Source organism: Panthera pardus, unplaced genomic scaffold, assembly GCF_024362965.1.
Source record: "Panthera pardus isolate Hobbes unplaced genomic scaffold, ASM2436296v1 HiC_scaffold_25, whole genome shotgun sequence".
NCBI lineage: Eukaryota > Metazoa > Chordata > Mammalia > Carnivora > Felidae > Panthera > Panthera pardus.
The window spans coordinates 59,806,745-59,819,200 of NW_026526821.1; the positions used below are offsets into that span (position 1 = coordinate 59,806,745).

At 43.4% G+C, this 12,456-nt stretch overlaps 1 protein-coding gene across 10 annotated transcripts in view; it reads left to right on the forward strand.

Moving 5' to 3' along the window:
• The window catches only part of AFF3 (ALF transcription elongation factor 3), a 570,287-nt gene that overhangs the window by 523,009 nt on the left and 34,822 nt on the right, over nucleotides 1-12,456 (forward strand). For all 10 annotated transcript variants that reach the window (XM_053890583.1, XM_053890586.1, XM_053890587.1 and 7 more), the window contains 3 exons: nucleotides 2,158-3,261; nucleotides 8,449-8,573; nucleotides 11,805-12,006. In XM_053890583.1, the coding sequence (XP_053746558.1) occupies nucleotides 2,158-3,261; nucleotides 8,449-8,573; nucleotides 11,805-12,006 (1,431 nt within the window). The remainder of the gene's footprint in view (nucleotides 1-2,157; nucleotides 3,262-8,448; nucleotides 8,574-11,804; nucleotides 12,007-12,456) is intronic.

The window sequence follows — 12,456 nt, forward strand, 5'->3', positions numbered from 1 at the left end:
CCCAGGGCGAAGCCTCTCCATCCTCACTGCCCTGGGAGAGGGGCCCCAGATTCTCATGCTGGTCCCTACTGAAATATCACTTGTCCTTCCCAGTCTCTGGAAACCTTGTGCTAGTGTTCCCCAAAGTGCAGTTGGTCTCATCTATTTTGGGGGAACCAGCAGGATGTGCATGGTCCCTGCCACAGCTCTAGTGCCTGGTGCCCACACTCTGTGTCCTCTCATCTTGGCCCCAGGCTCCTCTGGCCCATCGAAGGCATTCCATGTCCTAAGCTATGTCCCAGACTCCCCCAGCCCCAGCCGGGGACAAGACTGCCTGCCCCACTCCCCTCAGATCCTTGCAGCATGTGCTTATGCCCCAAGTTCCACTCTCAATCTGGACCTCTCTGTTGAAAGACAAATTTTGACTCATAAAAGCAGGCTTTTAGAAATTATTATGTTAAAATTTTTTAAAAAAAGTTTTTCGCCTGCAAGGAAGCCTGACTTGCTCTGGACTTAAGCCAATCAAATTTGAAATGCAAAATTAAGCAATGTCTTCTTTTAGTCTGGGCTAGAAACTGGTCTCCTGAAACAATGGATGCCACAAATTCAGAGCATGGGAGGCCACAGGGAAGGAAAAATACATCACCTTAAATAGTGAAAATATTTTCCCCATTTCACTTTTCACAAATTGAAAACACTCTGGCTAAAGCTTTACACTTACCAATACACCTATTTTCTATTAATAATCATAGATACTGGATATTGGACTTTTATTAGAAATCAACAGCATTGGGGCACCTGGGTGGCTCAGTCGGTTGAGCGTCCGACTTCGGCTCAGGTCATGATCTCACGGTCTGTGAGTTCGAGCCCCGCGTCGGGCTCTGTGCCGACAGCTCAGAACCTGGAGCCTGCTTCGGATTCTGTGTCTCCCTCTCTCTCTGACCCTCCCCCGTTCATGCTCTGTCTCTGTCTCAAAAACTAAATAAATATTAAAAAATAATAATAAAAAAAAGGAAATCAACAGCATTTATTCCCTTTTTATAAGCCATAACCTTTTCATGAGCCATAGATACCTAGAGACTTGAATGAAAACTGTAGACCTCTCTCAGAAAAATGTATCCACACAGCATTTCACATTCTGTTTTAGGGCATTCATTGACTCTCTGGAACCAATCCATGTGGGAAAGTTTAAAATCTATAATGTCTGTGATTTGCTCTAAGTTAGCAAAACTGTGTGCAGAAGTTTCCACCGTCACTTCTGTGTCTGAAACACTTCCAGCAAAGTGGGACAGAAGCAAGCTGAAGATGGACTAACCAAGTCCAGCTGCCAAAGCATATGGGGCACACAGAGTTCCCTTTGAATCAGGAGCTCTCTACCACTAAACAAGCCATCTCCCCAAAGTTATAGCTTCTACTGTTAAATGACTGTGCCCTACTTGCCTTCACCACGTAAATCATATGTTAATTGCTTGGGATTATAGGTTCCACTTAGCCCCCTCTTTTTTTTTTTAATTTTTTAAATGTTTATTTATTTTTGAGAGTGAGAGAAATAGAGCATGAATGGGGGAGGGGCAGAAAAGGAGGGAGGCACAAAATCTGAAGCAGGCTCCAGGCTCTGAGCTGTCAGCACAGAGCCTGATGTGGGCTCAAATCCACAAACCGTGAGATCATTACCTGAGCTGAAGTCGGACGCTTAACCGACTGAGCAATCCAGGCACCCCTAGCCCCCTCTTTTAATTTCCTCTAAATTTTTTAGTCTTAACAAAAAATGAGTGCTTTAATACTCAGGGCCCCCAAACTATTCCCCAGTTAACTTTCCTTGAAATCTCAAGTCTAGGTATGTGTGTATAATTATAAGAAATATACATTGTGTAACACTCAAAAGTGCTGGAAATGGGTTCTCATTAAGCACGGGGCTCTCTCCTTATTTTTTCCAAATACTCTTCATACTACTGCGCTGACATATTCAGTGGGACGGAAAAGGGCCCCCACCACCCCATCCTGTGTGCTGGTACAGCTTCACTACACACACCAACTGCTTCCGTTTTCCTTCTGCTCACAGCCCGTTGTTTTCCTGCGCACACACCTATCGGGTAAGTGAAGATTAAAAACAGCCAAGCCCGTTTTAAGTAAGTCTAATAAAAGATGTTCTGTTTGTTGCCGGTTTTCTGCTTTTAGGCGGAACCAGCGTCCTCTAACAAGTGGCAGCTGGATAAATGGCTGAACAAAGTTAATCCCCACAAGCCGCCTATCCTGATCCAAAATGAAAGCCACGGGCCAGAGAGCAATCAATACTACACCCCGGCCAAAGACGAAGTGCAGGACTGTGGGAAACTTCCCGACGGTTGCCAAACCAGCCTGAGAGAGAAGGACCTCAAGAGCACCTGCAAGGAGGAGCAGAGGCCAAGGACAGCGAACAAGGCCCCGGGGAGCAAAGGAGTGAAGCAGAAGTCTCCACCTGCGGCCGTGGCCGTGGCCGTGACCACAGCTGCCCAGCCGCCCGCTGTACCCGGCACACCCGCCGAGAGCGCACCCGCGCCTGCGCGGAGGTCTGCGGGCAAGAAGCCCACCAGGCGCACGGAGAGGACCTCCGCCGGCGACGGTGCCAACTGCCACCGGCCCGAGGAGCCAGCAGCCGCCGATGCGCTGGGGGCAAGCGTGGTGATCCCCCCGGAGCCCACCAAAACCAGGCCCTGTGGCAACAGCAGAACGAGCCACCGCAAGGAGCTGCGCTCCTCCGTGACCTGCGAGAAGCGCCGCACGCGGGGGCTGAGCCGCATCGTCCCCAAATCCAAGGAGTTCATAGAGACAGAGTCGTCATCTTCGTCCTCCTCCTCGGACTCAGACCTGGAATCGGAGCAGGAGGAATACCCTCTGTCCAAAGCGCAGGCTGTGGCCGCCGCAGCCGCCGCCTCGGGGAGTGAGCAGAGACTAAAGGAGGCTGCCAACAGCATCAGCAGCGGTGGGGGCCCCTGGGCCCCCGTAGGCTCCATCAACGCCAGGACCACCAGTGACATTGCCAAGGAGCTGGAGGAGCAGTTCTACACACTGGTCCCTTTCGGCCGGAATGAACTTCTCTCCCCCTTGAAGGACAGTGATGAGGTCAGGTCTCTCTGGGTCAAAATTGACCTGACCCTCCTGTCCAGGATCCCAGAACACCTGCCCCAGGAGCCAGGGGTCTTGAATGCTCCTGCAGCCAAGGACGCTGAGAGTGCGCAGCCCAGCCATCCATCTGACACTCCTGCCGAAAAGGCTTTGCCAAAATCCAAGAGGAAACGCAAGGTAGGCCTGGGGCTGAGGGCATGGCAGGCAGGGAGGGCTTTCCCTTGTGTTGTGAGTTGTGGGGAGGTGTTAAAGCCCACATGGGCTGCTGGCCTGCAATGTACAGGCAGCAGTTTTATGTGTGTCCTACTCAACAAACATTCCTATAGTACTTTGTATATGCCACACTTACATACTTGACAGAGATTAACTCAGTTACATCCTTAGAACCACTTGATGAGGGAAACACCATTGATATCCCCATTTTATCATTATAATTAAGCCCTGTCCCACTGCATGGTGAAGTGGGCATACAGAAAATCTTTATCAAGCATGTGCAGAGGCAAGCTCGATGCTGGGCCAGTAGAAAAGCTGAACACATGGTGAATCCCACCCTTTGCTGGAAGTGATAGAGTGGCATTGCTCAGTCATGGACTACGAAGCCAAATAGCCTCATAGAATTTAACGCTGTGACTGGGGTGAAACATGAAACAGAAGTGCCAGACACCAGGCTGTGGGTGGATGTGCCCAGTGAGAGGAACGTTAGTTTCAGAACCAGCAGCAGCTGCTCCCAGTAGCCTTGACCAAGGAGAACTCTGGGGGGGAAACGGCCTGGGAACAGGTCCCTGAAGAGGAGGGACACTGAGTAATCAGAGAGGATGATGTGGCACCGAAAAAGGGAAACAGGACGAACAAGGAAGGCATGGAGTAAGAAAGGTGGCTCGAGTGCAGGGAGAGCTGGATACACATCTGGAAGCAGACCCAGATATTCAGCAGTGTTTGCAGACTTTTGAGGGCAGGAATAACGTAATCATAAATTAAATTAGAACCAATTTTGAGGAGTTTTATCTTCTCCTGTTACTGTTACCTTCAAAAGTAACTTGGGCCACAGCGAAAAACAACATAAGTAACAAACCAAAGATTGCAATATCATGGATGGTTCCAAATTTAGCACAAAATCACTAACAATAGTTAATGTACATATGTCCCCACAAGAGATGGTATTCTAAGCACTTTGTACATATTAAATTATTTAGTCCTTGCAACTTTATAAGCCAAATATTTTTGTCATGCCCATTTTATAGATGAGGAAACTGAAGCTCAGAAAGCCTAAAGCATCTTGCCCTAGGTTCACATAGGTGATAAGGGGAAGAGCTAGGAATGAACCCAGGCTGTCTGGCTCCAGGGTCTTCGAATAAAAAATTAGTCTCAGGTTTGTGTAGTAGTTTCCCCACAGGGCCCCTGCCCAGAAGGGCTCTATACTTGGAATTTAATTCTTGCAGTTGCCATCTTGAAATTCATTTTATCTCTGAATTTGTGTTGTTAAGTGAAGCGCAATGGGACAGTAGAGCATGACTGGGGGCCCATGGAGCTGTGACTCACATGTGGTCCCCACCTCCTCCCTATTTCCCCAGGACAGGTTTCTGCCCAGCCCTTTGGCCCCTTTGCATTCCAAAGTTAGCAAAACTGCATACAGGGAAAGTTTTCATCATCACTCCCATACTGAAATACTTCTGGCAACATGGTGAAGCATGTCCAGTCCCCATCTCCTTCCAGGACCTGTGCTGCACCCCCAAGTCCCCAGAGGCCAAGGCACAGGTGCAGTGATAGTCGGGGTCAAGATAGGCATCTCACCCAACTCTAATCCAGGGCCTGAATGGTCTCAGGGGGGAACTACAATCTCCTAGTGGTTGCAGGTTCACCTTGGGTTTGGCGTTGGACTGTGGAAAGGGGAAATGCCTGACTGGACATCCCCATCCCTATATAACTGGCAGACAGGGGGAAATCTCTACTGTTGGGCCATGCACATGCATACAGTTGTAGGACCGGCCCCAGACACTTCAGTCGGCCTGCACCCCCTCAGATCCCCATGCCTCAAGGAACACAAGATGAAATCATAAACAAACACCACCATGATAGGTCAAGAGAGAGACTTTGACACCCAGGGAAATGTTTTCTACTTTGATACTTTATCACATTACTCTTTTCTTGCTTTTTTTTTCAGTTTTATTTTTGGAGGTATAATTGACAGAACATTATATTAGTTTCAGGTGTATAATGCAACAATGCAGTTTTTCTATATATTGCAAAATGATTATCCCAAGAAGTCCAGTTAATATCCATCACTATGCATAGCTACAATTTTTTTTCATGAGAATGTTCTTGTTAACTATAGTGACTGTGCTGTAGATTATATCTCCCTGACTTATTCATTTTATAACTGGAAATTTGTACATTTTGACCTCCTTCTCCCATTTTCCCACCTCTTACCCTCCACCTCAGGCAACCACCTATCTATTCTCTATATATAAACTCAGGCTGTTTTTAGTTTGGGGGGGTTTGTTTTTAGATTCTACATTTAAGTGAGATCATATGGTATTTATCTTTTTTTCTGTCTGACTTATCTCACTTAGTAAAATGCCCTCAAGTTCCATCCACATTGTTACAAATGGCAAGATTTCATTTTTTATGACTAAATAATATTCCATTGTACATATAGTTAACATATAGATATAGATACACACACACCCACACACATCCCACATCTTCTTTATCCATTCATCAATTGATAGACATTTATGTTGTTTTCATGTCTTGGCTGTTGTGAATAATACTGCAGTGAACATGGGGTTGAATAATATCTTTCTGAGTTAGTATTTTTCCTTTTCTTCAGATAAATCTGCAAGGTGGAATTACTGAATCATATGGTAGTTCTAGTTTTAATTTTTTGAGGAAACTCCATACTGTTTTCCACAGTGGCTGTACCAATTTGCATTCCCACCTGCAGTACAGGAGGATTCCCTTTTCTCCACATCCTTGCCAACACTTGAGTTTTTTATTTTAGCGATTCTGACAGGTATGAAGTGATCTTACTGTGGTTTTGATTTGCATTTGCCTGATGATTAGTGATATTGAGGATCTTTTCATTTCTTTGTTGGCCATCTGTATGGCTTCTTTGGAAAAATGTCTGTTCAGATTCCCTGCCCATTGTTTAATTGGGTTGCGTTTTAGCAATCAAGTTGTATAAGTTCTTTATATGTTTTAGATACTAACTCCTTATCAGATATATATTTACAAATATCTTCTCCCATTCTGTAGGTTGCCTTTTTGTTTTATTGATGGTTTTCTATGCTGTGCAGAAGCTTTATCACAGTTTGATATAGTCCTACTTGTTTATTTTTGCTTTTGTTGTCTTTTTGATGTAGTCGGCACCAGCCTTCTGGGTAAAAATAACAGGTGACCTTACCTTCTCGGTACTTCCACTTTCTTCGTTTGTGAAGTAGTGATATCTTTGCAGAGGTGGTATAAGGTTCAGACCATCTAATTCAGTGATGTAATCATCAGATAATTCAGGCCATATAATTCATATAATATGAGTTAGCTCACTACTTCCCTACCCCTCTTCCCTCCTGTTTCCCTCTAGATACCCCACCCTCCCATTACATGTTGGATTGATGGGTAAATGGATAGACTGATGGAGAGAGAGAGAGAGAGAGAGAGAGAGAGAGGGAAACATAGTTATATAAGAAACGTACACATCTAGATGGGGCGCCTGGGTGGCTCAGTCGGTTAAGTGGCTGACTTCGGCTCGGGTCACGATCTCGCGGTCCGTGAGTTTGAGCCCCGCGTCGGGCTCTGTGCTGACAGCTCAGAGCCTGGAGCCTGTTTCAGATTCTGTGTCTCCCTCTCTCTGACCCTCCCCCATTCATGCTTTGTCTCTCTGTCTCAAAAATAAATAAACGTAAAAAAAAAAAAAAAAGAAGAAATGTACACATCTAGATATTGATAAACATATATTGAAAATACATATAGCTGTATAAGCATACATAGAGATGTGCAGAAAGACATACAAATTCTATAATATTCTATATTTAAGTAATTTTATTACTCATGGCCTTTTTAAAAATTCTTAACTTCTGAAATTTCATTTACACTAAGCCTGACACCCATCTCTCCTCATAAGATCTAATGAATCGTCATTAAATACAGATACAGAGAAGTGAAAGAACATTTTCATAGCAATCTTCCCTAAGCATTTGGGGTGTTAAGACCCCAGTACTGGGACACTACAGACCCAGCTCCCAAAGGTGCAGAGTCTAGCCCTGCTGGAACCCTGGAGCAGAAATGGAGATTCAGAGCTTTGGTTTGGGCCTTCCCTGGGTACAGTTTCGGTGTGAGCATCTGGGATCCTGTGACAGAGGCTGTGTGACAATCCCAGCTAGAAAGAGGTCAAAGTCTTTCTATCTTGGAAGCCAGTGCTTGTCTCCTGGAAAACACTGCTGAGAGCCCTAAATATATTGTTAACTGTGTTTCTACTCTCTCACCAGCAGTGGAGCTTTGTTGAGTGCATTTGCCATTGCACCCTAATACACGTATAAACACGATTGTGGAAACAAGAATTCGATCAAAATACTATTTTATAAAAGGGTACATTAAGGATTGTAAGATGTCATGGATAGTAATTGTTCACTAGAATTAAGACACCAAGAGGTAACAACCTTTGCTTGAAATTCATAAAAGCCATTATGGCATTAAGCCCAGGACACGGTTGTCATACTTTATTCAGATACCAAGAAATGCCAAAATGAGAGACACTGAAGGTGCAGTGTCAATTCAGAACAGGTCTTTTTTGGGGCACCTGGGTGACTCAGTCAGTTAAGCATTCGACTTCGGCTCAGGTCATGATCTCACAGTTTGTGGGTTTGAGCCCCACATCGGGCTCTGTGTTGACAGCTCAGAGCCTGGAGCCTGCTTCGGATTCTGTGTCTCCCTCTCTCTCTGCTCCTCCCCCACTCATGCTCTGTCTCTCTCTCAAAAATAAATAAACATTAAAAAAAATATTTAAAAAATAAAAATAAAAAAAAGAACAGGTCTTTTTTGGAGAGCTGATTCAGATGTGTTGATGGTAGACCAATTTTCATCATTCACATTGTTCCCTCCCTAATGTTGACCATGGTGTCACGCTCTTCCTCTCAATAAACTGTCAACAGTAAAACTGACAGATTTCATCCTTGTTGGTGGAGGAGCTGACTGGGAACCTAGAACAGAGGCAAGAACGTTGCAACCATACTGCTGCTTGGGATACTCTTCCAGAGAAGCCGAGTAAGCTGGCCTCCCGGGAGCCCTCGCTGTGTGGAAGGTTGTGATGGGATCTATTATGATCCCTTGAAATCCAAAGCTGATTGGTTTTTGCTTATTCCCATGCAGTGTGACAACGAAGATGACTACAGGGAGGTCAAGAAGGCCCAGGGAGAGAAAGAGAGCTCTTCACGACTGACTGCCTCTGCCAATAATACTTTATCTGCGAACCACTGCAGCATGAACATCAACAGGTATGCATGTTCCACTGGAGTTACAGTGAGCCGGAAGGATCTCTGGGTCTGAAAGTCATGTATCATATTGGAGGAGAGTCCGATTGTTTAATGACTGCTCTGGTCTGGGTCTTCAGACTTGATTCTCCTGATTTAAACTAAGGCTAATAATTATGCCTGAATGTGTGCTCATGTCACAGCCCCAGGTACAGTGTCAGTACTTCTCTGTAACAAAAGACCGGTTACTAGTTAACACTCAGTTCTGTACTCTCAAAGACACACTTTCCCTCTGAAGACTCAGTAACTAAATTTTCAAACCATGATTTTAATAGCCACTAAACCTGTAAGAACAGTAAGCTTATTATACAGAGGGACAAAGAAATATAAACTTGGATGGAGTCTCTTGGATATAGACTAAAACTGTGGCATTAGGCAGGATCTGTGTCTCCAAGGTTAAACGGCACCCAGTCACTCCTCTAAAGGGGTTCCAGATGGACCCACTGTGCACCAAATCCCCTCCATGACAAATGGCTTTCTAGCAAGGCAAGGTCCCTGATATTTATTAGAAGTGAGTAGCTTATCATCAGTCATAGAAGCTCTTTCCATTTAGAAATACCACAGCTCAGAAACCACTTTTCCTCTGCTAAGACACTCCTCACTCTCCCTGACTGTGTACATGGAACTTTTAAGGGGAGATTAATGTTTCAGCACAACACATAAAAATGTAAACTGAAAGGTTAGGAGAAGATGTAGAGCAGTACTAAAACTCGGAGAGGAAATTGGAGAGCGAGGGCACACGAGCACCGGCCCACTGCAGTGTCAGAGTCACCTTGGGAAGGAACGCGAGGACTCTTGAAGGTCTGAGCAAGAGGGAGCGTGCAGACGCGAGCTGGCCTAGTCCACAGTGCTCTGTGCCTAGCGGGTGGTATCCCGAAATACTGAGAAAATGCAAATGGGGGACGTGTGGTTCCAAAATGTCTTAAATGTGCGATATGGTTCTATACATGCTTCTTTCTTAATGCACTGAAAATCTTTCTAGCAGATCTAGTAACTGCCATGATTTCTAAGTAGCGATGAATATAAACAATATTTCAAGTTGTCTGCAACAACTAGAACATGACACAAAAATGTCTGTGATTTCTCCTGATGACACAATCACAGGCATTGCTAATAATACTCCTGCTAAACCACTACTCTGGAAATGTTCAGTTTCAGTGAGAAGTTAATGAAAATGAAGATGTAACTTTTTTCCATCCAAGTTCACAAACCCCAGGAACTCTTGCTCTAGAGCCTTTGCCTGGCAGAGCCTGCTGGCTCTGATAGTTTTATTTATGATACATAATGACACTTGCATATAAAAGTGCTTTGAGTTCTTTCTAGGAAAGGTGGTCAGTGTACCTCTGGAGTAAGGTGGTCACCTATCCCAAAGAGGATATCCAAAGAAAGCTTTTTTGGTCAGCTTGAATATGTAAACTTATAATGATGAAGAAATAATCCTATGTCCGTGACAACACTTAATGTAGTAATTTAGTTTTCTATGAGCATTTAAAATCACATAATATGAAAAATAATAGAAATTTATAAACATGACTTTCTTCACTCACATGTCAAGACACAATTATATATAGACTGGTCACATCTATCCTCAGCATCAGTGTCTTTGTCATCATCAACTGAGCCACTTTTGACTTGCCCGAGGGAGTTTTCCAGAACACATCTTCTCACTTCTGCGTTGTTAGATGCATGGTATTTTTTGTGCCAGAAAGCTATCACCAGAAATTCTACCCCTACACAGATCTATTTGCATAACACTAAGAACCTCGTTACTTTAACATTAAGAACCTTGGCTTTATTATCTGTTCTAGAGGCCTGTGTTTGTAATTTCTACACTGTGACCACCAACTAAGGAAATTGCTTTTTGAAGTGACTTTAATGGCTTGTTTGCAGTGATAGCCAACACATGCAATTAAGAAGTAATGACTGCAGGAATAGTGACTAAGTCTTTGTTAAATGGATTTACCTTTTTTTTTTAAACTGCCTTTGTCAAGTGACTCCTGTGAGCATCCCAAATTAACAATGTTTGAGTTTATTTCAGGTTATTGTATCTTTCCTCAGTTTTTTGTTGTGTTTTTTTTTTTTTTTTTTGTTTCAGGGCAAAGTAATGGAGAGAGCCCTATCAATATAACATACATTGCAAAGATTCAAACACAAGTGACTCCCTTTTCTGATGGTTAATTTGGGGGGGGGGGGGAGTTATATTCAGACATAGACAATAGTTTCATTCTTTTTTTTTTTATTTTTTGTTTTAATTGAATTATAGTTGACATACAGTATTATGTTAGTTTTAGCTATATAACATAGTGATTCAACATTATGAAATGCTCATCATGATAAGTGTGGTCACCATCTGTCACCATACAAAGCTATTAACAGTGTTACTGACTTTTTATCCCCGCAACTCATTTATTTTATAACTGAAAGTCTGTACCTCCTAATCCCCTTCACCTATTTTACCCACACCTCCCTCCTGTCCAACAGCCACCAGTTTGTTCTCTGTATTTATGAGTCTGTTTCAGTTTTTTGTTTGTTCATTTGTTTTGTTTTTTTAGATTCTACATGTAAGTGAAATTATATGTATTTGTCTTCCTCTGGCATAAACAATTAGTTCTGAAGATAAAATAAGGAGCTAGGAATCAGAGAATGTAATTTTTAATAACAGTTTTCTATTCTGTGTTTATTTGAATCAATGCCTGCTTATCCCAGAAGCCTAACAATTGAAAGTTGGCCTCATATGCTTTGCAGATTATTCTGTGATTCTGTTATTCTCCATATAATAATTAGTACAAGCTCAGGTGTTAGCAAAAGTCCTTTTAGAAGTAGACTGCTTGTACATCATTTGATTGCCTTTCCCATTACTTGCTGCTTAGGCTTGTCAGGAAAACAGTAAGTTGTTTGTTGTGTATTTTGAGATCCTTGGATGAAATACTCAGAAAATGAAAATCTTATTATTCTTAGTCATTTAGCACCAGAATTATTATTCATCCTGATAAGACAAGTAAAGAAACAATGAGTAAAATTTACTTATTGTCCATTATGGTCCTAATGCCATAAAATTGTTTCCTGGTATAATAATTCCCAATAAACGCCTTCCTACCAGCAGGTTTTAAATGAGAGGTTTGGGTCATATATAAAACATTTACCTTTCCCTGTGCTGACTGTGTGACATTCCATTACTGTGATTTCCTTTTTCAGCTTGGCAATACCAATAAATAAAAATGAAAAAATGCTCCGGTCACCCATCTCGCCCCTGTCTGATGCATCTAAACACAAATACTCCAGCGAGGACTTAACTTCTTCCAGCAGATCAAATGGCAACGGTTTGTTCACTTCCGCCTCCTCCAACAAAAAGCATAAGGCTGAGAACCAGCTGCAGTCTCATGCCGGAGACCTCACAGTATGTTCATTCTCTTCCTCTCCCAATGAAAATAAAAATGAAATTGAGCACACCCCTATACTCATCTGTCTTTAGCCCAGCACAGTCTAAACACATGCTTAAGGTCCCTCAAGAATTCCTAAATTCTGCTCTGGGAAGGCCTGGTGAATGAGCACACCCCTTTACCCCTTCCCACAGAGAACTACAGAAGAAGAAACCAGAGGAGGCATTTGAAGCCTCTTTTGCTTAAGAAACCTCTTTGCAGGATTTCATTTCCCACTCTAAAAAGAAACGGCCCCATAGTAATACTACCCCAGGACAATGTAAATTGGGAGTTTGAAACCAACCAACCTTATTATTTGGAAAGATTCCTTACCCCAGGACAGAGTGAAATCTGGGACTGAAACCCCAGGCCAAAACTGTGGGACTCCCACTCCACCCTTGGTAACTGGTAAAGTGGCTGCAGTATGG